This window comes from Salminus brasiliensis, chromosome 8, assembly GCF_030463535.1.
Source record: "Salminus brasiliensis chromosome 8, fSalBra1.hap2, whole genome shotgun sequence".
In the NCBI taxonomy this organism is placed as follows: Eukaryota; Metazoa; Chordata; class Actinopteri; order Characiformes; family Bryconidae; genus Salminus; species Salminus brasiliensis.
In genome coordinates this window covers 40776900-40804426 of record NC_132885.1, presented here as the reverse complement: position 1 = coordinate 40804426, position 27527 = coordinate 40776900, and the positions used below count along the sequence as shown (strand labels likewise).

The 27527-nt window shown below is 46.3% G+C and overlaps 1 protein-coding gene across 1 annotated transcript in view; it reads right to left on the bottom strand.

The window, feature by feature from the left end:
- The window catches only part of ptpn4a (protein tyrosine phosphatase non-receptor type 4a), a 60412-nt gene that overhangs the window by 20472 nt on the left and 12413 nt on the right, over positions 1 to 27527 (bottom strand). Inside the window, exons 2-14 of the mRNA XM_072686601.1 lie at positions 26871 to 27025; positions 18828 to 18935; positions 16945 to 16987; positions 16770 to 16848; positions 15469 to 15513; positions 15328 to 15380; positions 9440 to 9560; positions 8779 to 8866; positions 6859 to 6947; positions 4645 to 4708; positions 2743 to 2915; positions 2296 to 2364; positions 42 to 176 (exon numbers count right to left, since the gene is read on the bottom strand). Coding sequence (XP_072542702.1) covers positions 42 to 176; positions 2296 to 2364; positions 2743 to 2915; positions 4645 to 4708; positions 6859 to 6947; positions 8779 to 8866; positions 9440 to 9560; positions 15328 to 15380; positions 15469 to 15513; positions 16770 to 16848; positions 16945 to 16987; positions 18828 to 18935; positions 26871 to 27008 — 1205 coding nt within the window. The 5' untranslated portion in view covers positions 27009 to 27025. The remainder of the gene's footprint in view (positions 1 to 41; positions 177 to 2295; positions 2365 to 2742; positions 2916 to 4644; positions 4709 to 6858; positions 6948 to 8778; positions 8867 to 9439; positions 9561 to 15327; positions 15381 to 15468; positions 15514 to 16769; positions 16849 to 16944; positions 16988 to 18827; positions 18936 to 26870; positions 27026 to 27527) is intronic.

The following is a 27527-nucleotide window of genomic DNA, read 5'->3' as shown; positions in this document are numbered from 1 at the left end:
CAGTTGGTTTCAGACACTTTTATCTGCTGAGAGTCACTCACTGGTTAGGCGTTCCAGGAGGGGAGCGGGTGGGCAGGCTCTGGGTCTCCAGCCTCTCCTCAGACAGCGAGTTCCTGCTCACTGCCTCCCAGTCCGTCACACCCATCAGTTTCCTGGCCAGGGGCTTGCTGGGAGATCTGTGGAAACATGGCATGTTCTTTGTCTCGTGTCAACGGGATCACGATCACAGAAGAAAAAAAAGGTCACTAATACACTTAATGACAACTCGCAAACCATGAACGAGCTGACGGACCAAAGTAGCTGCAGATAGACGCTCTGAGCCTCCTCAACACTTCCTGACAGGGCTGAAGTTTGATAAGATGCCCCCAAAACACCCCAGCACTTCTACAGACCACCTACAGACTGCTGCCTTTCTGTGAATTTCAGATGTCATCACGTCTTTCTTGCACAAACCTCCAGGTCTTCTGGATGAGTCGCGCTGTCCCTGCCCTGCCCAACTAATGCATTTACAGTGTTGCATCACACCTGTTCTCCCACAGGGCTGTAGCTTGACGTGTGACAGCATAACCAGCTAAATTCCTGGAAAACAGAACTCCAACCGGAGGCTTCTGAGTCAATCTTCTTGTCAGATACAAAGGAACCCACCACAGAGCTATATTCCCATAATTTAAAAAAAAAAAAAAAAAAAAAAAAAAAAAAAAAGGCCCCAGGTGGGCCTTTCTAGTACATCAGACCACTTGTTTTTCCACATGTACTTGAACCGTGGACCAACGTACCGTTTTTAAACGTACCGTCATATAAAAATATTATGACCACCTACCCAACAGTAGCAATAACCACCCTTGGCTCAAAGGACACTAGCGGGACGTCAGGGCATGGACCATAATAGGGGTTAGCTGGGTCCACAGTGGCAAACTCACTCATGTGAGATGCGTGACGTCCTGTAGGGGTGTAGTCGGTCCTATCTAACGGAGTGGAGTGAAGCCTACATTGAGTAGAAATCACGGTACTCAGGGCAGCAGTCTTTAAATATCATGATATCATTTTACCATTTTAGCTCTACGTCCTGGACAGAGTTAATTTGATCAAAGTTTCAAATTGAACGGACCATTAGAAGGTTTTTAAAGAGACGGGACATGTCCAATGAGGTTTCCTCCGCCCACCAACTAAAAAGACTACAAACTACTGTTCTTATGTTATTGTCCGAGGCTTCTTGGGGTCACCTGACCCCCCTGCCAACACGTTAACCAGCAAATTAGCGTCGGTTAATGAAATCACATCTGAGCCGCTCGGGATGAGCAGCTATCCATGCTGGATGGTCACCACCCCGCTGGGTGGAGCTGGGGGGAAGAGATGGGATGCGGGGCACAAGGGTTTGACGTGGGGGTGGAGAAGGTGGGCAGGGGCAAGGGATGGGGCAGGGTATGAGACAGGGAAGAAATAAGGGGTGCAGGGGCATGGTGTTGATGGGTGTGTGGGTATCAGATGGGACAGCCACGGCGTGCAAGAGTATGAGGTAGAAGGAGTGATGGGGCGCAGGGGTTTGGGGTAGAGGCGTTGATAGGGTACAGGGGTATCAGATGGGACAGCCACAAAGTGCAGGGGCATGGTATAGGAGCAGCAATGGGTTGCAGGGGCATGATGCGGTACAGGGGTATGAGGTAGAAGGAGTGATGGGGCGCAGGGGATAGGGGCAGAGGCGTTGATGGGGTACAGGGGTATCAGATGGGACAGCCACGGAGTGCAGGGGCATGGTATAGGAGCAGCAATGGGTTGCAGGGGCATGATGCGACACAGGGGTATGAGGTAGAAGGAGCGATGGGGAATGGGTGTTGATGGGGCGCAGGGGTATAAGATGGGACAGCAACGGGGTGCAAGGGTATGAGGTAGGAGGAGCGATGAGGTGCAGAGGATTGGGGCAGAGGCATTGACGGGGTGCTGGGGTATCAGATGGGACAGCAACGGGGCAAGAGGGATGGTGCGGTTGTGCTGATGGGGTGTAGGGTGCCGGTGCTGATGGAGCGCAGGGGTCTCACCCTTGATATGCCTTTTTGTTGAGGTCTGAAGAATTACTGAAGCTGTGTAAACACTGAGTTAATGGTTACCCTGTGTGTTGGGTGTGTGAGTGTTTGCGTTAGGGCTTATCACAGTATTATCCAGTATACCTCCAGCTGTAGTTCACCAATCACACACACACACACACACACACACACACACACACACACAGTTCTTTATTTATACATGCTGCTGGACAGAGCCACTGTCCAACAGGTTAAAGGACTTATTAAACATTACCTTGCAAACACTCTGTCCTTGATTCCCTTCTCCTTGCCATACTGCACAGACTGTGCCTCTGTCCTTCCACTGTGAACACAGACAGACAGACAGACAGACAGACAGACATTCAGGCTCAGAAACTCATAGTGATCATCTCCATATCATGCTCTATAATTCAACCCTAATTAAAGGAGAGTAGATGAACAGAAGCGGTTCAAAACGCTGACAAAGCAAAGTAAATAACTTCCTTCCAGGCTTCCCACCAAACCACCTAAAGTGTCTCTAAAAGCATCATCAATATTTCATCTCGTAAATCGAGGCCCGTGGTGGCCAGTGCTGACTGAGGTCAAGCTTTTCCTGGACATGTGGAGAACACAAACAGGAGAAAACCGGACCTCATCTGGGATTCGTGCGCCTGGCCTCTAGACTCATCAGAAAAACCTGCTTCCACCATCTGGGTCTCACCAGTAGCGGAACTTGGACCCTAAGCTGAAGTAGTGTGCAAAGAAGTTCTTCTGAGGGGGCACGGGCTGGTCCAGCCGGAAGAAGGTGTGGTGCTCCACGCAGGTCTTCCAGAGGTTCTTGCAGGCTCTGTAGTTCACCATGTTGAAGCCCAGTAGCGTCTCTCGCGTCTCGTTCTGAGGAGAGAAAAGGGTGAAGGTAAAAAGAAGGCGTGGGGGTGAGCGTGGGGGTGAGCTCGAATGTGTGGGGGGTTTGATTGAATACATACCCGTACTTTTGGTGCTACAATACATATATAGATATATTCGGAATATCCACACCAATGTTTCCAATAAATAGGCCAAGTTCACGTAGAAGGTAAAGTGGCCCAAATCTGATTTTCCAAAATCATTCTCAAATCATAAATCATAAAAAAGCCCCAATATTCTCAAATAACAGGAAAATAAAATAGATTTAAACAATGAATAGATGAATAAATCAACTAAAATGTGACATTTATTTTATTATGATTAATATATTTATTGTTTTATTATTTATATGAATAATATGGAATAAAATGCTGGAAAATGAAAAGGCTAAATTGGCAATGAATAAATAAATAAACAAACAAACAAACAAGCAAACACCCCGTCCCCGTCCAACAGCTGCCTGATTATACAGTCAACACGAGCCTCCGCTAGAAACGCCGCTCCTGCAGGACCTGTTAACTGGCAAAACTCCGGCTGCTGAGGCTCCACTGGGCGCTGGGGAGCAGCGGAGGGCAGAAAGTGCATTTCTCCACTTCTGTAAATCTGCAGGGCTGCCACTCAGCCCCACACACTTACCCAGGCTCAGGGGGGAGGGCCAGAGACAGAGGAGGGGGGGGGGGGGGGGGGATAAATATATAAATTAATAAACTGGACCTACTCAGCCACGTCGAGCCATCTGGCCATGAATTATGGATCATGACACCATTGAATCCTCGCTTTTAGAACAACTGCCTCCAAAAGGGCCCCTGTGCATTATTCACACCGCCCGGGTGCTTTCAGGGCTCCGGGGCGAGTTGCGGGACTGGATGGGAGGGGATGAGAGGGAGGGTCGGTTGCCGTGGCGACGTGAGTTTGGAGCACTGGCGCACTGGGGTCTCGATGATCTCCCCCTGTGGCCCTCGGCCCCCGGCCCATGTGAAAAGTACATTATCTGATCCTGATAATTAATGAGAATTAAAGAGCCTCTCTCTCCCCCGCTCTCCCTCGGCGGGGCCATAATTAAGGGCCACGCTTTTTTCAGCATGGCGGCGACAGTGTTGACAGCTTGCAGGCTAAAACGTCCTAAAGTTTGTGGACACCAGCTTATTTTTAGACTAGCTTTTGTAATAAAGGGTAATAATAACAGGGTGGGAAAAGGTTGCCCTCTTCTGCAAAGGGCACTTTCATTAGATTTCGGAACATTGCTGTGAGGATTTGATGGCATTCAGCCATGAGAGCAGTAGTCAGGTCAGGTACTGATTGGTCAGGATTGGCATTGCAATATTATGCAGCAGTGCGATGATGGGCACGGATAATGGCACGGAAAATGAGAACTGAGGATTTTCCTTTCCATTGCTGTGAGGATTTGATTGTATTCAGCCATTAGAGCATTAGTGAGGTCTGGTACTGATGATGGATGATTAGTTATTAATAAAAAATAAAAAAACAAATGCCACTCAAACTCCGCCCACAGGTATCGGCTGGAGCTCCAGCTCTCCAGAGAAGTCAGCTCCACGGCAGCAAAGCCCAAATTAAACAGGCTGAACGCACATAATAAAAGGTGCGTCCGGATACTTTTGCACGTATAGTGTATGTTAATGGCCGGTGTGAACAGGGCCCTAGGCCCTAGCACCTTCTGAAATCTATTAGGTAGAAATGGAACAGCCGGATAACTTACAGCGTCTTTTCTCAGCTGGATGAAGAACTGTTTGCACTTGAACGAGATTTTCACGATCTTCAGCCTGAGAGAGAGAAAAAAAAAAAAAAAAAAGAGAGAGAGAGAGAGAGAGAGAGAGAGCATAACATGTTAGAATAGGGCTCTGAGTGACATCAGCAAACATACAATGAAAGCTGCTCATAATTTGTGGACGTCTCCTGACCCATTTAACTCCCCTCCCTTTCCCCTACAAAAGCACTTCTCCTATTAAGACCTGACTCACAGTCGGCCTAAATATATCTCACTTTATGAGGCCACACACACACACACACACACACACACACACACTTTCACTAACTCGGGCACAGAGGAACACAGAAAGACATGCACTTCCAAGGCAGCGTTAACTACACATGTATATACACTAAACGGACAAAAGTATTCGGACACCTGCTCATTCACTGTTTCTTCAGAAATCAAGAGTATTAAAAAGAGCTGATCCTGCTTTTGTTGGAGTAACTGTCTGACTGCAGGGACAGAAGGGACAGAAGGGACAGAAGGCTTCGGAGGAACATTGCTGTGAGGATTTAAGAGTTAGTGAGGTCAGGATGTTGGATGATTGATCACCACCCCACCTCATGCCAAAAGTACTGGATGGAGCACCACCACTGCTCCTCCACTGCTTCTCAGCTCAATGCTGGGGGGCTTCATACCACTCTAGCCCAGGCCTGGCATTAGAAAGCATGGTGCCAATCCGCTCCAGAGAGTCCTATTCTATTGGCAGTACTTCTCTCTACAGGGACTAGACAAGCTGTGTGTGTGCATTTTCACATCTGTGTCAGCAATGAGTGCAACTTGAATGCATTTAGCAATTGTCTGGGGTGTCCATAAACATTTGGACAGAGTGTGCGTGTACACACACACACACACACACACACACACACACACACACACACACACACCATGAGTCATGCCTGACAAGCTGGCGCTACACTGCTAGTATGATCAACACACAGGGCTCCAAAAAAAGGGGGGGGGGGTGTAAACAAATAAATAAATAAACAAACAAAAACATGTAACCCACCCATACTGGGCAGCCCCCTGTTTAACTGGGCGGAAAATGGGGGTGGGGGGAGTGGGAGAGTACCTAAGTGACGGGATAATCAATACGCACAACAAGCCCGAACGCTCGCAGGAGGGGCTAGAGTGCACCCCTCTGCGGCGCTAAATTTAGCCTGACTGGAAAGCATCTGCGCGCCGGTTTCCAAAAAAGAAGGCTGTTCTTGGGGAAACGACTCCAGCAGCAGCTGCTTCTGAGAACAAGGAGAGTGTGTCATCAGAAAATAAGGCGGGGGTGTGTGTGTGTGTGTGTGTGTGTAAGGGGTCTGGGTGTCATCCCTCCAATTTAAGAAGACTGAGGAGCAGGGCAAGCCCAGCAGGAGGTCAGAGACTAGTTTAGCGAGGCAAGTTTATTTGTGTGGCACCGTTCAGACACAGAGGACTTTCAGATGGTTTTACATAACCAGGAAAAACACAGCATTAAAGAAGCAAAAAAATAAATAAATAAATAATAATAATAATTTAAAAAAATAAAAATAAAAATACAATAAAAATAACAATTAAATAAATATAAAATGTTTTATACTAAAATAATACAATAAAAATAAACTAACAAAAAGTAATATTATTAATATATTTTTTAGTGCCATAACTTAGCAAAATCTGACAATCTTCGCCAAGGAGCCGATTACGTTTAGGAGAACATTTAGAAGTCATATGAAGAGAAAAAAAATAATTAAGAACACAATTCAAACTAAAGACAGTTTTGTTGTACTTAGTGATTAAAAAAAAAATATATATATATATATAAAATACACATTATGTCCAAATACTTATGGACACCCCTTCTAATGAATGCACTCAGCTACTTTAAGTTGCACTAGTCCCAGCTTGTCTAGTCCCTGTAGAGAAGAAGTACTGCCAATAGAATAGGACTCTCCGGAGCAGATCAACATCATGACCCTATGGGCACCATGCTGCCTAATAATGCCAGGCGTGGGCTAGCAGAGGGGTAAAAAGCCCCCCAGCATTGTTCTCTGGAATGATGGTGAAGCTCCATCCAGTACTTTTGGAAAGAGCTGTCGCTGAATGCAATCAAATCCTCACAGCAATGCTCCTCCAAGACGAACTGCAGCGCATGTTAACTGCGTGTTGAGATTTCGGGCCTTTACTTACCACGGAAAGCAGTTGATTCGTACCCTGTTCTTGTAAATGACCACCCCGGCTGCCATTACCCCGATTAGAATCTCAGTGTTGCTCTGATCCTGCAGTAATGAGGGGAGAGAAAGAGAGACACCGGTCAGGAGAAATACAGCACAGCAATCAAAAAGCAGACAGAAGGTTGACTCCGCCCCCTTTTTTTTTCACCCAATGTGGTACTGCCAGTTAACCACCCCCCCCCCCCACTCATACACACACACACACTCACACAGACACCTGAGCTAGTGCTTTACTCACCAACATAATTGCTCACTGACTCCAGATGCAGTCAGTCAATCAGTCAAGACATCATCTTTAAGTTGGATCAGGAGATTAGCTGGGCTAATGTTGCTAGGCTAATGTTGCTGGGCTAATGTTGCTAGGCTAATGTTGCTAGGCTAATTGTCCTCAAACCCTCATCCCATGCATCCCGAGAATCTGAGATAACTGAGAAAATACAACGTCCAAATACTTATGGACACCCTTTCGAATGAACGCATTCAGCTACTTTAAGTTGCACTAGACCCAGCTCGTCTAGTCCCTGTAGAGAAGAAGAAGGACTGCCAATAGAATAGGACTCTCTGGAGCAGATAAGCCTCTTGGCACCACGCCTCCTAATGCCAGGCGTGGACTAGAGGGGTATAAAGCCCCCCAGCATTGAGCTGTGGAGCAGTGGAGGAACTGTGTTCCCTGGAATTTTGGGATGTTGAGGATGATGAGGTGGGGTGGTGATCATCCATCCAACATCCTGACCTCGCTAAGGCTCTTGTCGCCGAATGCAATCAAATCCTCACAGCAATGCTCCTCTGAGATCTGGTCGAAGCCTTCTTCCCTGGACTGCTCCTCCAAATAATCTGAATTCCCCTCGATTTCAGAAGAAACAGCAAACGAGCAGGTGTCCCAATACTTTTGTCCCCATTACGTATGTAAAACCTACATACAGTGCAAGTTGACCACACTGATCCTAAAGGTCGGTTATAAAGGTTGCGGCTTTCCAGAGACGGGTCAGCGGAAGGAGCCGCTGGTCTAATAATGGACGCCTCTTCCAGCCTAACCCGCCTCTGACCCGACTTTGCCGGAGCTCAGTTCACAGAACTCTGCTTAAATCTTTCGCAGCAGTGTGTCCCTGCGTCTCCTCCTCCAGAGCTCCGTCTCTCTGAGGCCCTGAAACCTCCTGGAGTCTGCAGACCGGACCGACCTCTCATAACTGTACGGTAGGGAGGGTCACCTCCGCCCGTTCAACGAAGGCCTTCAGACGCGAGAGCACCCAGAGAAGCTAGAACCCCGGCACACCACCCCGATAACGGGCAGCGGAGAGCGTTCCGGCCAGCTTCTGGGATCTACAGAGCTTTTCATGGCTTCAGTCTGGTCCACACACACACGTACACACTTGCCTTATTAATGTACAGAGTGTGTGTGTGTGTGTGTGTGTGTGTGTGTGTGTGTATGCCATGCGTTCCGCTCTGCCTCCAGCTTTAGGAAAAGCCAGAAAGCCGAGCTTTCCAAGATCGCCGCTTCGGGGAACGCGGCTGGGCAGGTTTAACACTGCGATGGATTACGGGAAGCGCTTAAACCATTAGAGGTCAGGAGCAGCTCGGGATGCTAATTGGTTTGGGAGCGAGGCCACACACACACACACACACACACACACACACACCTGAGCTGTTCATGAGCTTTACTCATCAACATAATTGCTCACTGACTCCAGATGTAGCCAGTCAATCAGTCAAGACATCATCTTTAGGTCGGACCAGGAGATTAGCTAGGCTAATGTTGCTAACAAAGACATGGATTTGGATTGTCTCCAAAACCGAGACAATCCCACAAACTGGAATTTCTTGGCTTCAAAGCTAAAACTAAGCACTTTGAAGCTGAAAGGAAGAGAGTTTCACTCACCCTTGCATAGTGCAGCTCCACGCCGTAGAGCTCTAGAGTGCGCGCTGTGTTCAGGTAGTTGAACTCGGACTCGGCTGGGCTCAGGCCACTGCAGGAACGAGTGAAGAGAACCGGTCAGGACGAAAACAGCAAGACGAGAACCGGACAACCAGACTGCAGCTTTTACTGGACCTAGTAGCAGAATTCCTGGTGCTGGTGCTGTCGTTTGTGGACGGTGGAGTGGACCGATGCCAGTGTTTCAGGCTGCTCCCATGTCTGCGTTACCTTCTGGCTCCCTCCTTTTAAGTCATCAAACTCGCTCTGCTAAAGTTCACGGGTAGCAATTCTCTGTTCTCTATAAACGCTCCCTCCCTTTTCACCTTCTTTAACTACCCGCTGCCATTGTCCGGCCTGACTCGGATGGAAGACTGACCGCCAGGCTCTCCTGCTACCTGTGTCAGGCAATCTGCCCATCCTCCTGCTACTGCTATCTGCCAACTGACTACGTTTGAAGTTCTGTCAATCAGAGGGACACCGGTGAGACCCTCTGTATTCCGGGTACCCTTCGTGTTGGAGTAGCAAGTGTGCCGAGGATGCAGACGTGGAGCTAGAACGTCAGCACTTCACGAAATATCCCAAAAACATCAGCTAGCCACGCAGCTAACGTTAGCCAGAAACTGACCTGTGTTGCTGGTGATGTTTGGCCACCTCTTTCTCGAAGCCCTGCGGCTGGCTGGGGATGAAGCAGTACTCCGAAAGGTAGCCGGATGGGTTCTCCGCCTCACTGTAGTCCCCCAGTTCAGCTAAAGCGCAAAACACACAACACACACAAAGCGTGGATCAGCGATGAACACACACATGCGCGCACACACACACACACACACACACTACTCAGGGTTAGTGAAGACTGAAACGGGATAGCTGTGAACGGAAGTGTTGACAGCCGTACAGACTTAGTGGCCCATAAAAACACTGAAGCGCAGACCCCCAGCGATCAGTCCCTGACATCAGATCAGTACAGCTTCTTTAACCTTAAACTTTAAGAGCCCACATGAAAGGCAAGGGACACACTTTAGCATAGCCTCTGATCTGCTGTTATGTCCCAAAAACAATGGTCCCAGTAGATTTTTACAACCTGTCGCTGTCCCTATTAGGACTTATAAGGTAGTGGGTGGGGCAACAAAAAGGAAATGATTTAAAAAAATAAAATAAAAATAAATAAAAAATCTAAAAAAAAAAAGGATATATTTAAAATTTAAATGAGCTTTTATTATAATTATTTTAAAAAAATACAAATTAAAACAATTAAATAAAAAATAAAATTAAATTAATTAACTAAAATTACATAAAAAAAACATATATAAATATAGAATTTATAATAATTAAAAGATGCAAGACATGACTCCCTGCTCTGTCCTGTACTGTGACTCATTTCAGAAGCAGTCCAGCCTGAAACACCACTCATAAAGCCCTGGTCACACTGGGGTTTTTGTCTGAAACGGAGTGCAAAATTCCAGGCATTCCAATGACATTCGCCTCAACAGGCGAACTGTGTGTAAACGCCTTCCGGGCGATCAAATTTCACCTGCAAACCTCGCATGTCAGTTTCGTCAAATTCACGCCCCCAACCAATCGCGCTGCGGCTCCGGCCGCGGGACCTATAGCGCGCTCCCTGCAGATCTTCTACATTAAAAACACAGCCCAGGCGAGAGGCGGCAGAGTGCATGGAGCGTTAACTGGTTGGTGAAACTGCTAAACCAAAATGAAGGACTGTTTACACCTCTGATTTCCAGCCCCGCCCATTGCAGTGACACGAAATGCAAAAACCTTGCATCTCCACTTTTTGCTATTTTTCATTTTTTTGGTATAATTCGATTCCAACGGCGATTCTTTACCTTGTATCAGAATGTCAGGATGGGCGGACCAATAGAAACGCTCCAAAATTTACCTGGATTCACAGATTTTTTTTAATTGATTTCCATTGAAAGGTTTTTTCCTTCTCCTGTAAAGTTGCTGTTTTGGAGATACGAGGGCAGTTTTGCGTGACCGTGATGGTAAACACTCTCTTTTGGAGCATTTCTATTGGTCCATTCATCAGGAACTTTGGACACAATGCGAAGAACAACTGCCAGATTTTCATTACGCCAGAAAGTGAAAAACGGCAATAATGGAGATACAGGGTTTGTTGCCAAACAGTGACGAGATGCAGACAAAACCATAAGGATTCATAACTCGCAACTTTTCGGCAACTTGGTTTCCATATCTGGAAATCTAGTTTGAAATATATTCTGAAATATATCTGGATGAATAAACAGACAGACCGAGTTTATTCTCAGTTTTCCATATCGCCTCTTTAAAGCAGACTAAATGAGAGCCATCCATTCAAGATCAACTGAACCTGCTCAACTAATCCTCTCTGCTCTGTCGGAGATACTGCTACTAGTTCCATCACCACCCCCGTGTGACCGCCCTCGCTGTGAGGGGCTCGGGTACCTGCTGTTTTTAAAGCTACAGAAGAAGTGGAAGTGTTGAGTATCAGAGGTCAAACCACAGGTCTTTAGCCCGGTCACATCTGCCGCTGTGGTGAGATCGGCTTCCGAGAGGAAGCAGAGAGATGGAGACGGGTACTGAAGGCTCACTCGCTGGTTCAAATCCCCTCTGACCTACATAGCTGCTAAACTGCACGGTCAAAGCCCCCTAGAGACTCAGCAAAGGCCAAGGGAAACACACTCTCTCTGACTGACACACGCGCGCATACACACACACACACACACTTCAATCTGTCAGGAGTCAGTCTTATTGAGGTCAGTCTGGTGATGGGGTGGTGTTGGTGGGGGGGCAGTGAGTAGACATCCTGCAGGGGGGGGTCCCAAAACACACACACACACACACACACACACACACACACACACACACACACACACGAGGACCTTTAGCTGCAGACTAGTCCAGACACTGTGCAGCACACTTCTCCCTTCAGACCACCATCAAACATCAATCCACTACATAACAGTAACATAGACTCAGTAACACTACATGGACAGAAGTATTGGGACACCTGCTCATTCATTGTTTCTCCTGAAATCAAGGGTAAAAAGGTGCCACATGCTGCACTTTCATATTTACTACTACTACTGTCCAGGGAAGAAGACAGCTTTCTACTAGATTTTGGAGGAGAATTGCTGTGAGGATTTGATGGCAAGTGAGGTGGTAGTGAGGTCCGGATGTTGGATGATCACCACCCCACCTCATCATCCCAAACTCGTCAGCTCATCCCAGAATGGTATTGGACGGATTATCATCAATCATTCTAGAGAGCACGGCTCCCCAGCTCAATGCTCTAGCCCACGTACATCTGGGTCAGATGGAGGATGGACAGATAATTGTGTCTAAAGATGGACACCCCCTGTAGCTCATGTAAGTTGCACCCTTTGCTATCTGTCCATGTCCAAAGCATGCACCTCCCTACCTAGCCTTCTACTCATCTGTCCATCTCCATATCAATGCACTTCCCGGTCTACTGATCTGTCTAGTTAGTCACTGTTCTACCCATCCATTCCATCGATCCCTCCATCTTCCCACTGTTCATCTATCCATTCATCTACTCCTCTCCCCCTCTCACTTTAAACCCACCCGTCCGTGGATTTGTCTATCCAGCCATCCATCTATCTATCTACCTACCCTTTAGCCCATCACTTCATTTATACATCGCTCAATCAGTCTATCCATACACCAATCATTCACCCATGTATCCACCAGTCCACCTCTACATTCCTCTCCCACTCTATACATCCATCCAGCTGTTCATCCCCCAATCTATCCCTCTCCTAATCGATCCATCCATCCAGCTGTTCATTCCCCAATCTATCCCTCTCCCAATCAAACCATTCAACCAGCTGTTCATCCCCCAATCTATCCCTCTCCCAATCGATCCATCCAACCAGCTGTTCATCCCCCAATCTATCCCTCTCCCAATCGATCCATCCATCCAGCTGTTCATCCCCCAATCTATCCCTCTCCCAATCGATCCATCCAACCAGCTGTTCATCCCCCTATCTATCCCTCTCCCAATCTATACATCCATCCAGCTGTTCATCCCCCAATCTATCCCTTTACCAACTGAACCATCCAGCTGTTAATCGCCCAATCTATACATCCATCCAGCTGTTCATTCCCCAACCTATCCCTCTCCCAATCTATATATCCATCCAGCTGTTCATTCCCCAATCTATTCATCTCCTAATCTATACATCCATCCAGCTGTTCATCCCCCAATCTATCCCTCTCCTAATCGATCCATCCATCCAGCTGTTCATCCCCCAATCTATCCCTCTCCTAATCGATCCATCCATCCAGCTGTTCATTCCCCAATCTATCCCTCTCCCAATCAAACCATTCAACCAGCTGTTCATCCCCCAATCTATCCCTCTCCCAATCAAACCATTCAACCAGCTGTTCATCCCCCAATCTATCCCTCTCCCAATCGATCCATCCAACCAGCTGTTCATCCCCCTATCTATCCCTCTCCCAATCTATACATCCATCCAGCTGTTCATCCCCCAATCTATCCCTTTACCAACTGAACCATCCAGCTGTTAATCGCCCAATCTATACATCCATCCAGCTGTTCATTCCCCAACCTATCCCTCTCCCAATCTATACATCCATCCAGCTGTTCATTCCCCAATCTATTCATCTTTCCAGCTGTTCATTCCCCAATCTATCCCTCTCTTAATCTACTGTATCTATGCATCCATCTGTTAATCCCCCTATCGATCAATCCATCCAGCTGTTCATTCCCCAATCTATCCCTCTCCCAATCTACTGCGCCCATCCATCCAGCTGTTTATTCTCCAATCGATCGATCCATCCAGCTGTTAATCCCCCAATCTATATATCCATCCAGCTGTTAATCCCCCAATCTATATATCCATCCAGCTGTTCATTCCCCAATCTATACATCTTTCCAGCTGTTCATTCCCCAATCTATCCCTCTCCCAATCTACTGTATCCATCCAGCTGTTCATCCCCAATTGATCCCTCTCGAATCAACATACCTTTCTACTAGATGAGTATCAATATCAAGAAATCCATTCATCTGAGCATCCATCTTTCTATCCATATATCCACCCACCATATATCCAACAATCCATCCACCAGTTAATCCATCATCCATCTCTCTATTTATCCAGTCACCCATCTCCCTCCCCAGCTACCCAGTCAGTCAGCCACCTACCCATCTATCAGTCCAGCCATTCATTCATCCATCTACCAACATACATCTACGCTTTTACGTCATATCGATTATCGTGACCCTGGTACTGCAGGAGGCGGCAACATGCAAATAAGCCTCATAATCTGCCAGTAAAAATCCCAGCATTCCACAGTGTGCTGATGATTCTGTGGCCGCTCGGGAGGATCGAGGCGTTCACACGATCCTGGAACAGCACAGTATCCATTAACCTGCAGCTGAACTGGCCTGTGCTGGTAAACGCTGGGCTGTTCCAGCAGCTGTACTCGGAGCGTGTGCGAGTAGGTTGTACAGGCTGGAGCTTGTTAACTCGCGTGTGTGCGAGAGAGTGTGTGTGTGTGTGTGTGTGTGTGTGTGTGTGTGTGTGTGTGCGCGTGCGAGTGGCTGGAATGTGCTGCGCTGGCCTGGCCACGCTGGGGGCTTCGGGGGGGAAGGCTGTGGAACAGCACATGGCAGCGTGGCGTGTTTGCTGAATGAATGTGTGGACTGTGCGCACACATACACATACACACATACACATACACACACACACACACACACACACACACACACAGCATTAAAGATCTACACAGTTCAACACAGTCTAGCACCAGTGTGTGGAACCTGCATCATCTAAGCACTCCTCGCTCCGTTCTGGGGACTCCCAATTTGCTGTCTTCCATGGAAACCACTGTGAACAATCAAGACTAGGCACACTGGTACAGCCCATCAGTGTAAACTGGGCAGAAAGTGGGCGGGGCTTAACCTCCTAAACCCTATAAACTAAATACAGAAAACAAATTACAATAGAAAGCTCTACGAGTGAGTCTACATACAATTCTAATCACTTCCATAGGTCCTAAAACCGAACCCTGTGGCACTCCTAAAATTAAAAAATGAATTTTCTGGATTAATAACTGAATTATTAAGGTAGGGTTTAAGCTATTGCTATTCTTCTATTTCCTCAACACTGGATCTGATGCAATAGTGCAGTCTATGTTATGACGCAGGTCTGTGTGCAGGCTAGTCACACTTCAGGTGACTCCCAGGACCCTTATTGATCCTCCAGGAAAGATAAAATCATTTCTAATTATAAGCTCCCGGCTGCTGCGCTGAACCCCTTATTGATGTCCTGTGTACAAGCAATAGAGCAACCGGCCAAACTGCAGTGAAAAGGTCTTGGTTTTCCAGAGTACAGGAACGACAGGCCACACAGCAACAAACCAACCCCCCCCAAAAATACCCCCCCCCTCCCCATACAAACCAAACAAACACAAGAACTTCTAAATCGTCTGAATGAGACTTTTTAACCTTTCACTGTTGAAGACGTTCACACTTACATTGAACGGCGTAGGAGGCCAGCAGGGCGGCAGTGTTGTGCGGACAGGGCAGTCTAAAGGACACCACATAAATAAGGTTACCTCCCTGAATGAGTTGGATTCATATAGAAGGTAAAAGTCAGTGTCCAGCAGAAATCTCACCTCCCACTAAGAATGTCCTGCTTGAGCTGCAAAAAATACTGGTACCTTTATGAAGGAAGAGAGAGAGAGAGAGAGAGAGACTTTAAATGAAGTGGCCAATTAACTTAATAAAGCTGATTCAAAAGCAGAAAATACGATGGAAAACTGGATTTCCTGGCTGGTTGCTATGGTGTTGCTAAGTGGTTGTAATAATGGGATCACAAGTGTTTGCTAAGTGCTCACTAATATGCTGCTAAGAGGTCGACGTGGTGCTGCTATGGTATCCCAGGTGGTTGCTAAAGTGTTGTTAAGCAGTTGCCAGGTGGTTGCTATGGTGTTGCCAAGTGGTTGTAATAGTATCACAGGACTTTGCTAAGATGCTGTTAAGCAGTCACTATGGTGCTGCTAAGTGGTTGCTATGGTATCCCAGGTGGTTACTAAAGTGTTAAGTCGGTTGCCAGGTGGTTGTAATGGTATCCCAGGTGTTTGCTAAGAGGTTGTTGGTCATCAGGTGGTCTCTGTGGTGTTCCTGGGTGTTCGCTATTATATCCCAGGTGGTTGCTAAAGTGCGGTTAAAGTGGTTGCCAGGTGGTTGCTAAGGTGTTTGTAAGTGCTTGCCAAGTGCTTGCCAGATGGTGACTGCAATGGTATTTTAGGCAGTTGCTAGGATGTTGTTTAATGGTTGCTATGGTGTCTTAAGCGGTTGTCAAGTGGATGCTGTGGTTCCCCATGGGGCTTGGTTGCGTGTTACTAGGGTATGTGTATCATTGCGATATAAGAAGAGCGTCAAACTGTTGGTACTTCTTTCATTCCTACGGGAAAATAAATATTCCATAAAAAATCTGTTGCTATATGGAAACCGTTATGGGATAGAGATGGGATATGGAGGAATGGGTGGATGGGATAGGAATGAGGTATGACAGGACGGACGGGTAAGATGGGTATGGATGGATGGACTGATGGATGGAGTGCACCGGGATAAAGACGGATGAACTGGGATGGGATATGGATAGAGATGGGGTAAGCTACGGATAGATGATGGGATGTAATTGGGTAGGGATGGGATATGGAGGAATGGGGTATGACCAGACGGACAGGTAAGATGGGTATATATGGATGGACTCATGGATGCATAGATGGAGCGAACTGGGATAAAGATGGATGAGGCAGTGATGGGACAGAGACAGGGGTGGGATATGGATGTGATGTAATTGGGTAGGGGTGGGATATGGATGTGATGTAATTGGGTAGGGGTGGGATATGGAGAAAAGCACGGATAAGACAGGGAAGAGATACAGGACAAATATGTGGTGCGTACTTACCGTGTGTATTCTTCCTGAAGCTTGCCGGGGTCGCTCACAAAAAACTTCACCCGGAAGTTGAGATGGTGAGGAGAGCCCCCTGGCGAAGCAGAACAGAAGGCGCGAACAGGCCGATGGGATCAATAGCTCAGGTTAAACAGCCGCACTATTTAGAGCCTCATTTAAATTCACTTACTTTTTAATTGCTTCCTGATGGGTTTGTTTGGATCCAGCCACCTCTGTGAAATATTGATGAGATGACAAGAGAAAGGAGGGAGGCTCAATAACAAGGCAACAGTCCAACACAATACCACTCAATAATTCAACACAATGGTCTTCTGCGGCGAGGGGAGGCGGGGGCGTAATTACAGCACAAAAACACTTTCAGGCGGCTTTTTATCTCCGATCCAGCCAATCCAGCAGCAGCACAACAACCGCCTCAACCACATGCTGACCCACGGACTGACTGTGTGTGTGCTCGACTGCTGCAAGGCATTCCTGCGATGCTCAGCTCATCAGAAAGTCTATTAGAACATTTCTAAAGAACAAGAAGAGCACAGCTGCTGAAGTCATGCGGGACAACAGAAATAGCTGAATTATTAAAATATATGAAACAAGACAAATTATGGGATGTGTGAGTCAATGCTAATTTATAAAACATGAGAATTTGAGACTAAACCTCCCTGGAGTTCTATAATTAAAATACATGAAAATTAATAAATCATAAAAATAAATAACCCCCCCCCCCCCAAAAAAAAAAAAAAAAAAAATCACTATATTGACTAATGATACAGCCCTATAGTAAAATATTAATTAATTAATTGTTTTATGATCATAATTAGGTATTTGTTTACACTGATTTATGCAATTCTTAATTGTACTAGTCATCCAAAACTAATCTGGTTATTAATAAAAAGTGTAAATCAGATATATACCAATAATATACAAATAAAAAGAGTACATATATAAATGTTTTTTTATTTTTAATGCTGTCTTTTTAGTTATTTTTAGAGGCAACTTCAAAGTTTTACAGGACTGGCATAATCTGATTTACGATATAGTGATTTTTTTGTTTTTATTTATTTATTTATTATTATTATTATTATATAAACTTTTCAGTTATGGTTATTTCCCTTCTCCTGTACACAAAAATACAATTTGTGTTTCAAATATTTTAGCAAAACATTTATTAGTTTTCTTATTTAGTTTGTATTATTATAAATTATATTATATATACAGATTAATTTATAAATAATTTCCCCCCTCCTTTTTTGACTAGGTAGTGCTGCAGAACATTACTGCAGACCGTACGATTCAGCTTTACTGGTTTTAACTATACCAAATTGTCGGAGAAAGTGTGCTTGCTTTTTACTCTGGTCAGTAAGTGTTTATCTCCTCAGTAAAACACTGATATCAGAATAACCACTAATAATAACACTCCTACAGCAAGTGGTGGAGGTTCTCCATCCCCGTGTTTATCATCTCCACAGAACATCTCCAAAGTTCTCCTCATGGAGTCTAGTATTATTTAGAGTTCTCCTCAGATCAACACCTGGTTTGATGGTAAATCAGGGCTTAATGATGGTAAATCAGGTGAGATGCTGCTGCTGCTGCTGCTGCTGCTGATGGAGTTGAACACATCCTCCACGCTGTGCTGGCTGGACTGGGGGGCGTCCAGGAGAAACCTGGAGGAACCGAGCTCCGTTCTTCAGACTAGCTCACCGACAAGATCTCACTACTTTCTTTCTTCAGAATGAGAAGCTCTTGTTTCTCCTTTTTACTGGATTCATGTTCAGCTGCTTTATCAGTTCTAATGAGATCTGGAGCTTCTGCAGTAAAACTCTCTCACTGCCCATAAGGTGCCCAGACCCCATTAGATTCACAGACAGGTGCTCTACAGGTGCCGCTGTGGTCTAAAAGTGGAGAGTGTAAAGTGATGTTTGTCCTACATTGTGAAACCTAGGCCTGCTGTAGCAGAGCTGTCCAGTTCCACTCCAAGGCTCATCTGTAACGGCTTAAAGGATCGGGGACAGAGCTGCTTAGCCCAGGCCTGGCTCCCCGAGCGACCTCTGAACTCACCGGACAGTCGGAGGAGTCGTCCGCCAGGTGCAGCCCGAAATAATCTCTCTCGGTCAGCTCCAGGTGCTTAAAGACTGCGTCCAGCAGGACCTGTCCTTGATCGTGCTTCTGCAGAACCAACACACACACAACGATATAGAGGTCAGCAACTAAGAGATGAAGAACACTGGTCACTGACTGTTACTGACCACCCCCAAACGCCACTGCAACTCCAGAGTGTCTGAACGTCTTTATCAGCAATGATTGCACCCTAAAGCGTCGGAATTCACCGGACAGCGATCAGAAGGGACGTCTGGATACTTTTGGCAGTGTTCGTAGTACACAGCAGTGAAGTATGGACTTCCTCCTGGTTTATTTGCATTGAACACAACAGCCTAACCACGCCCTCCTCGTTTCTAAAATCGGGTCAAATCCTGTTCAATCAAATAACCCACCAGTTTGCACCACAATGGACGGCAATTGAGGACGTGTATTGACGAATTGAATTACGATACACCTGAAGTTAGATTACGATACTGTAAACAAGACGATACATCACAGTTTTATTAAATACATGTATAATCTCTCAAAATCTGAGTTAAAGAACAGTGTTAATCCAATCAGAACAGCAGGATCTGAAGACCGTGTACAACACTGCCCTCTAGTGGCCGGGCTTTAAACACAACACTAAACGAACCACAGCCGGACGCCAATTTTTTACAGGTAAAGTATTTAATAATAATAGTGAGATCAATCAATACTGTGATTTTAAGAACCGATACAGTACTGCAGAACTTAAAAAAAATAATAAATGGAGATACGTTGATGTATCGATATTGTCGTACACCTTTCGTATAACTGGTTACGGTTGAGAATCAGTGACAGCAAAAGAGCGAAACATGGGCCCATACTAAACGTTTTTTTTTTTTTTACGTTTGAGAACGTCCTTACTGTAGAGACTAATGGCGCCAATGTGGCCACCAGAGGGCGCTCTGAACACGCGTGGTTAAAACAAAGACTCAGAACTTGATTATTAAAAATTAAAAAACGGCCGATACCCGATCCATTATAAATTATATATATGAAGTTGCTGACGGCTGCACATCAGCGAAGAATATGAGGACCAAGATGAAGAAGAATACAAAGACTAAACACGAAGACGAAACTTTGTACGAAACTCGTACGGAACCGAGACTTTAATAAATAAATAAATAAATAAATAAATAAATATAAACTATCATGCAGTCACTCTGCACTGCTTGCCGTCCTATTTCAGGACCTATGCAGTTGTTCAGTGTCTTGGAACTACTGACCATACCTACGATATACTTAGCGAAGGGTGATAACGACCATGTGTCATCATGCCGCCCACCCAGTCACGACTCCTGCTTTTCTGCTGACTACAGCCAAGCTAACACAAACTACAGGGAGGAAACTTTGTGGCGTCCAAATCTCGTCCAGACGTTCGCTGAGCTTTACTCGCTGCTGGATCTTTTTTCGGGACAGGAAGATGATTAAAAGTTGCAGTCTGCCTCAGTGCTTCCTTCCCTGCCCACAGCCCTTTCAGCTGCTTCCTGAAGTGGACAGATTTTAACACCAGTGGAGGGCTGAACTGGAAGTGCGGGCTTACTGCTCAACCCGGCGTTAGCGCGAGTGTGTGTGTGTGTGTGAGAGAGAGAAAAAAAGTGTTTGCGAGTGTGTTTTCTCGTCTGCGTCCGAATACTTTCCTGCCTCCCGTCTGCTCTCCTTGATTCTGCCTCAGTAAACACCCTGGCAGAGCCGACTAGCCCATGGATCCACATGAGTACCAGGTCGGCAGAATCTAGGAGAGGACGCTTCCCTAAAGTATTCGGTTGCCAATGTTTCCCAAAGTGTCTCTCTGGTATTTCATGTGATTGTTAAGGTTGTCCAGGTGCTTGTTGATGGTTGCTACGGTATTACAGGTGGTTGCTAGGATTCTTCAGGTAGTTGCCAATGTTTTCCAGGTGGTTTTGGTGGCTGCTTTGGTATTTTAGGTGGTTATGGCGACAGTATGGTGGCAGTTGTTAAGTGAGTGTTACGCTAGGTTTTGCTAGGTGGTTGCTGTGCAGTTACTATGGGATCTCGGAGGGTTGCAAAGATGTCTCCGGAGGTTGCTAGGGTGTTCTACTCAGGTTATAGAGCTCAACCCTCACCAGCTAAGCAGAACAGAGAGGATAAATAATAAAACAAGCAGGAGAAGAAGTGTGTGTGTGTGTGTGTGTGTGTGTGTGTGTGTGTGTGTGTGTGTGTGTGTGTTCTGAATAGGCAGGGAAATAGGACAGTGGGTTTAAGGTGCATCACAGCAGCAGCAGCACTATGAACACATTCCCGCCCCAGGGATAAAAGCCCTCACAGAGCAGCATGAGCGTCCGCTGCCGGCAGCGGCAGTGCTGGGCCTGTGCGGGGGCTGACCGCGTGAGCTGGAGGCTGTAATGCTCCAGGTGGGAGATAGATGGGTGTCGAGTGGAGGGAGAGAACAGCGGTGGCCCGGGCGGAGGAATGACAGCAATGTGAGCAGACAGGAGACAGCTTGTCCAGAAATCATCTCCGTACAGGAGAGGCTCCTAACAGGGGGACCTTCACAACAAACCACAGACCCTCACAGCGGTCATCTGCTTCACTACTCAACAGAAACTGATGCAGGCTTCCTGAAGGAAATGCAAAAACGGTTGTGCAGGCTGTTGCTAGGCTGTTGCTATGTGACCGTTAGGGTGAAACTGTTTTTGCTAATTGGTTAGTATTGTATTTCAGGTGGTTGCTAAGGTGGATACTTTGGTATTTCAGGTGGATGGTTAAGGGTTCCAGGAAGTTGTTATGGTGGTGGCCATGGTATTCCAGGTGGTTGCTAGGTTGTTGCTCTGATTTTCCAAATGGATTATTAAGGGTTCCAGCTAGTTGTTATGGCAGCTATGGTATTTAGGTGGTTGCTAGGTTGTTGCTGGGTGGTTGCTAAGGTGCTTACTCTGGTATTTCAGGTGGATGTTCAAGGGTTCCAGGTGGTTGTTATGGTGGTAGCTATGGTATTTCAGGTGGATGGTCAAGGGTTCCGGGTGGTTGTTATGGTGGTGGCCATGGTATTTCAGGTGGTTGCTAGGTTGTTGCTGGGTGGCTGATCTGATTTTTCAAATGGGTCATCAAGGGTTCCAGCTAGTTAGGGTGGCTATGGTATTTTAGATGGTTGCTAGGTTGTTGCTGGGTGGTTGCTCTGGTATTTCAGGTGGATGGTCAAGGGTTCCAGGTAGTTATGGCAGAGGCTAATGGTATTTAAGGTGGTTGCTAGGTTGTTGCCGAATGGTTGCTAAGGTGCTTACTCTGGTGTTTCAGGTGGACGTTCAAGGGTTCCAGGTAGTTTTTATGACGGCGGCCACAGTATTTCAGGTGGTTGCTCTGGTATTTCAGGTGGATGTTCAAGGGTTCCAGGTAGCCGTCATGTCAGCAGCTCTGGTATTTCAGGTGATTGCTAGGTTGTTGCTCTGGTATTTCAGATGGTTGTTAATGGTTCTAGGTAGTTATGGTGGAGACTATGGTATTTTAGGTGGTTGCTCTGGTATTTCAGGTGGATGTTCAAGGGTTCCAGGTAGTTGTGGTGGAGGCTATGGTGTTTTAGGTGGTTGCTCTGGTATTTCAGGTGGATGTTCAAGGGTTCCAGGTAGCTGTCATGTCGGCAGCTATGGTATTTCAAAGGTCTGCTAGGTTGTTGCTAGATGGCTACTCTGGTATTTCAGGTGGATGGTCAAGTATTCCAAGTAGTACTCCAGCTTCTACAGTATTTCAGATGCTTGTCAGTCTGTTGCTGGGTGGTTGCTGAGGTGCTTGCTCTGGTATAACTGCACCAACTGTCTCCATCTCCTTTTCTGAAGCACTGCTGAAGTAAGCCTGGCGCTCTGGAGTTACATGCCTACAGAGAGGTTGTTGTGAGCGACCTCTAATATTTACAGGTACGCTTGGACCTTTTGGCTTTTCCACCATCATTCCAGACATAACACACCGCCAGGGACAAACACGCCGCGAGTATTTACAAGGAGCTCTCCAATAACGTTCTCGATGTCTGCAGCGGTGACGCCCGCAACACCAACACCGGCCTTCCTGTTTGTGTACATCAGTGTTTCTCATCTAAACTATTAGTACTTCCCGATTCCGTTGCTACGTGTGAACGATGCTTCTCAGGGCCACGTTCTGGAGACATCTCGGTCCATAGAGCAGGAGAGTAAGTCTGATCGGGTGGATGGTCGGACGAACGCTGGCTTATCTGGAACCAACCAAAGAGCAGCGAGCGAGGAGGAAGCGGCCTTCGTTCATTCAAATGATTAGCGCATGTCTCAGAAGAGGAACACTGCTCCAATTGTACTGGACGGTTCCCAGTTAACCCCGTCTAACCCAACATCCTGCTGGACATCCTTTTAGTGCGTTGGACCCCAGAATAGTGGGCGAGCTGAAACCGGAGGACTCTCTTGGAGGGCTACGGCGTTTCTTTCACTGCAGTAAAGTAAAAGCTTGTGTCGCGGAGCTTTAAGTACGAGGTTCCACCAGAACATTAAAACCACTCGTCCTATAGTGTGTGGGTTCTCTCGTGAACCCAAAACAGCTCTGACCCGTCGAGGCATTGGACTCCCCAAGACCTCTGAAGAACCTATGGAGCTCCCAAAGTCAAAGAACCCTTATTAATACATATAGAACCAAAAAAAAGCAACAGTTTGCCACAACTCCAGCAGGCACAGTAAACTGACAAAAGTTTTGGGACACCTGCTCATTCATGGTTTCTTCTGAAATCAAGGGTACCCCCTAACTCATCCCACCATCCCACCAAACACGGTCACCCATCCATCCCACCCCTGGTATTAGGAATGGTGCTAAACATGGTTCTTCATGTTCATCAGCTCCAGGACGTCCTATTCTAGTGGCCGTACCTCTCTACAGGGACTAGACAAGCTGTGCATGGGTGCAACTTAAATCAGCTGAATGCGTTCATTAAAAGGGGCGTCCACAAACTTTTTGAAACTATAGCCCAGTCCGAAGAGTAAGTTTGAAGGGTCTTCCTTCAGAGCGCCGTTTTTCCTTCGCCCTCTCCGTCCAGGGCTTTTACACAACAGCCTCTCTGCGCTGGCTCGGTCACGAGGGATGAACAAACAGCGGCCATGATGTTGCAACCTCCGTGCCCCGTGATTTAGTGCCCCAGATTAGAGCCGAGCGCTGCCTGGCGCGTGTGAGCGGCTGAGTGCACGCCGGTGGCGCAACGCTGCAGGTGCAAGTACATACTTGACTCGGAGGAACCCCAAAGGAGGTTCCTCCCTCCGCAGGAATTTCAGACACGAAAAGCAACTCGGAGCTGCTGAGAACCTGAAGGGAGAACACGCCGTGTGCAGATGTGACGGAGGTGTAATCCAGAACGTCGCAGAGGAAGATCGGCCTTAAGCGCCGCTGGCCATGTTTTAACACCTACAGTGTGGACAGGAGCTGAAGAGCTCACCTGAGGAACCTTTCTAACGTTCCGTCCAACCGGTTCTCACTCGTATCGGACAGAAACGAGCTGCTGATGCTGTAGCGCTTCAATTTGTTTTTATGGGGACGTAGCGATAAATCACAGCGCGTTCAAATTCACCACATTAGCTAGCGTCTTAGCTCATAGTTACCATATTACCTCATGTTTATTACCTCAGCTCATAGTTAGCATGTTACCTCACGTTTAGTACCTCAGCTCACAGTTAGCATGTTACCTCATGTTTAGTACCTCAGCTCATAGTTAGCATGTTACCTCATGTTTAGTACCTCAGCTCACAGTTAGCATGTTACCTCATGTTTAGTACCCCAGCTCACAGTTACCATGTTACCTCATGTTTAGTACCCCAGCTCACAGTTAGCATATTACCTCACGTTTAGTACCTCAGCTCGCCAGTTAGCATGTTACCTCATGTTTAGTACCCCAGCTCACAGTTACCATATTACCTCATGTTTAGTACCTCAGCTCACAGTTACCATATTACCTCATGTTTAGTACCCCAACTCACAGTTAGCATGTTACCTCATGTTTAGTACCCCATCTTACAGTTAGCATGTTACCTCATGTTTAGTACCCCAGCTCACAGTTAGCATGTTACCTCATGTTTAGTACCTCAGCATGTTACCTCATGTTTAGTACCCCAGCTCACAGTTACCATGTTACCTCATGTTTAGTACCTCAGCTCACAGTTAGCATGTTACCTCATGTTTAGTACCTCAGCTCACAGTTAGCATGTTACCTCATGTTTAGTACCTCAGCTCACAGTTAGCATGTTACCTCATGTTTAGTACCTCAGCTCACAGTTAGCATGTTACCTCATGTTTAGTACCCCAGCTCACAGTTACCATGTTACCTCATGTTTAGTACCCCAGCTCACAGTTACCATGTTACCTCATGTTTATTACCTCAGCTCACAGTTAGCATGTTACCTCATGTTTAGTACCCCAGCTCACAGTTACCATGTTACCTCATGTTTAGTACCTCAGCTCACAGTTAGCATGTTACCTCATGTTTAGTACCTCAGCTCACAGTTAGCATGTTACCTCATGTTTAGTACCTCAGCTCACAGTTAGCATGTTACCTCATGTTTAGTACCTCAGCTCACAGTTAGCATGTTACCTCATGTTTAGTACCTCAGCTCACAGTTACCACGTTACCTCATGTTTAGTACCTCAGCTCACAGTTAGCATGTTACCTCATGTTTAGTACCTCAGCTCACAGTTAGCATGTTACCTCATGTTTAGTACCTCAGCTCACAGTTAGCATGTTACCTCATGTTTAGTACCTCAGCTCACAGTTAGCATGTTACCTCATGTTTAGTACCCCAACTCACAGTTAGCATGTTACCTCATGTTTAGTACCCCATCTTACAGTTAGCATGTTACCTCATGTTTAGTACCCCAGCTCACAGTTAGCATGTTACCTCATGTTTAGTACCTCAGCATGTTACCTCATGTTTAGTACCTCAGCTCACAGTTAGCATGTTACCTCATGTTTAGTACCCCATCTTACAGTTACCATGTTACCTCATGTTTAGTACCCCAGCTCACAGTTACCATGTTACCTCATGTTTAGTACCCCAGCTCACAGTTACCATGTTACCTCATGTTTAGTACCTCAGCTCACAGTTACCATGTTACCTCATGTTTAGTACCTCAGCTCACAGTTACCATGTTACCTCATGTTTAGTACCTCAGCATGTTACCTCATGTTTAGTACCTCAGCATGTTACCTCATGTTTAGTACCTCAGCTCACAGTTAACATGTTACCTCATGTTTAGTACCCCATCTTACAGTTAGCATGTTACCTCATGTTTAGTACCCCAGCTCACAGTTACCATGTTACCTCATGTTTAGTACCTCAGCATGTTACCTCATGTTTAGTACCTCAGCATGTTACCTCATGTTTAGTACCCCAGCTCACAGTTAGCATGTTACCTCATGTTTAGTACCTCAGCATGTTACCTCATGTTTAGTACCCCATCTTACAGTTAGCATGTTACCTCATGTTTAGTACCCCAGCTCACAGTTACCATGTTACCTCATGTTTAGTACCCCAGCTCACAGTTACCATGTTACCTCATGTTTAGTACCCCAGCTCACAGTTAGCATGTTACCTCATGTTTAGTACCTCAGCTCACAGTTAGCATGTTACCTCATGTTTAGCACTTAAGCTAACAATTAGCATGTTACCTCATGTTTAGATAGCATTGGAAACTCGGGGGTAAATGATGTCACAGTTATTAAATGTGTAATTACACATGAAAAAATCAATGAAAAATTAAAATACAAAAAAATCAACATTTGCTGTTCTTCATCCAACACAAGTCAAGTGGAGTTAATTTATGCAGCATGTTTAACTGCGGGCGTAGTCGCAAAGCAGCTTTACAGAGATCCGGGTCCGAAGCCTCTAGCCAGCAAACCAGCAAGAGAGCCAACTCCCCGTCCTGCCACACCGGTTAAAACCAACCAGTCCCGGTAACCAGTTTCCCCTCCAGAGGGTCTCTGGAAGGAGGCAACAGGCAACAGCATGGGGGCGTACTTACGTTAACCTTAAAAGGCTGGACTGTGTTGTCCAGGAGAACGATGTTGCAGACCACTTCGGTGTGCTGCCTGTCGCGTGCCAGCTCCGACGCCCGGACATTGTAGGATCTGCCAGCAGGCAACCGGAAGCGTGCGGTCATTACGGTCCAGCCCGAGTCTGAAACAACAAGGACAAGTGGTTGATAAAGACACACTGGATTAGGCTCCCATTAAAGACGGTGAGAACGCTGAATTACAGCTCGGCTGAGGAACAGCGACCTGTGCCAGTAGCCTCTGACTGTTTACTAGCAGCTCGGAAAAAAAGCCAGTGGCTGGTTGTGCAGGTGTCTGTACTCACCCTCCCAGCGTGGAGGGTATTACATAGGGGTGACAGGGGTGAGGGTACTAACGAGTGGGTTGGGTAATTGGCTCTAAGATCAGGTAAAAAATAAATGTTAATAAAATAAATTATATGGAAGTTCAGAGCAATAAACAGGTGGTTATATTGCGGTAGGGTCGCGACCCTAGAATGAGATTTTCAGAGCATGATAATATCGCAGTATTACAGTATTATTTCACTATTTTATTATTATTGTTATTATTTTTATTATTTTACCCTTCAATGAATGAAAACAGGGTCTTTTCTTGATTAACTATACTAAATATTTTGTTCGAAGCTT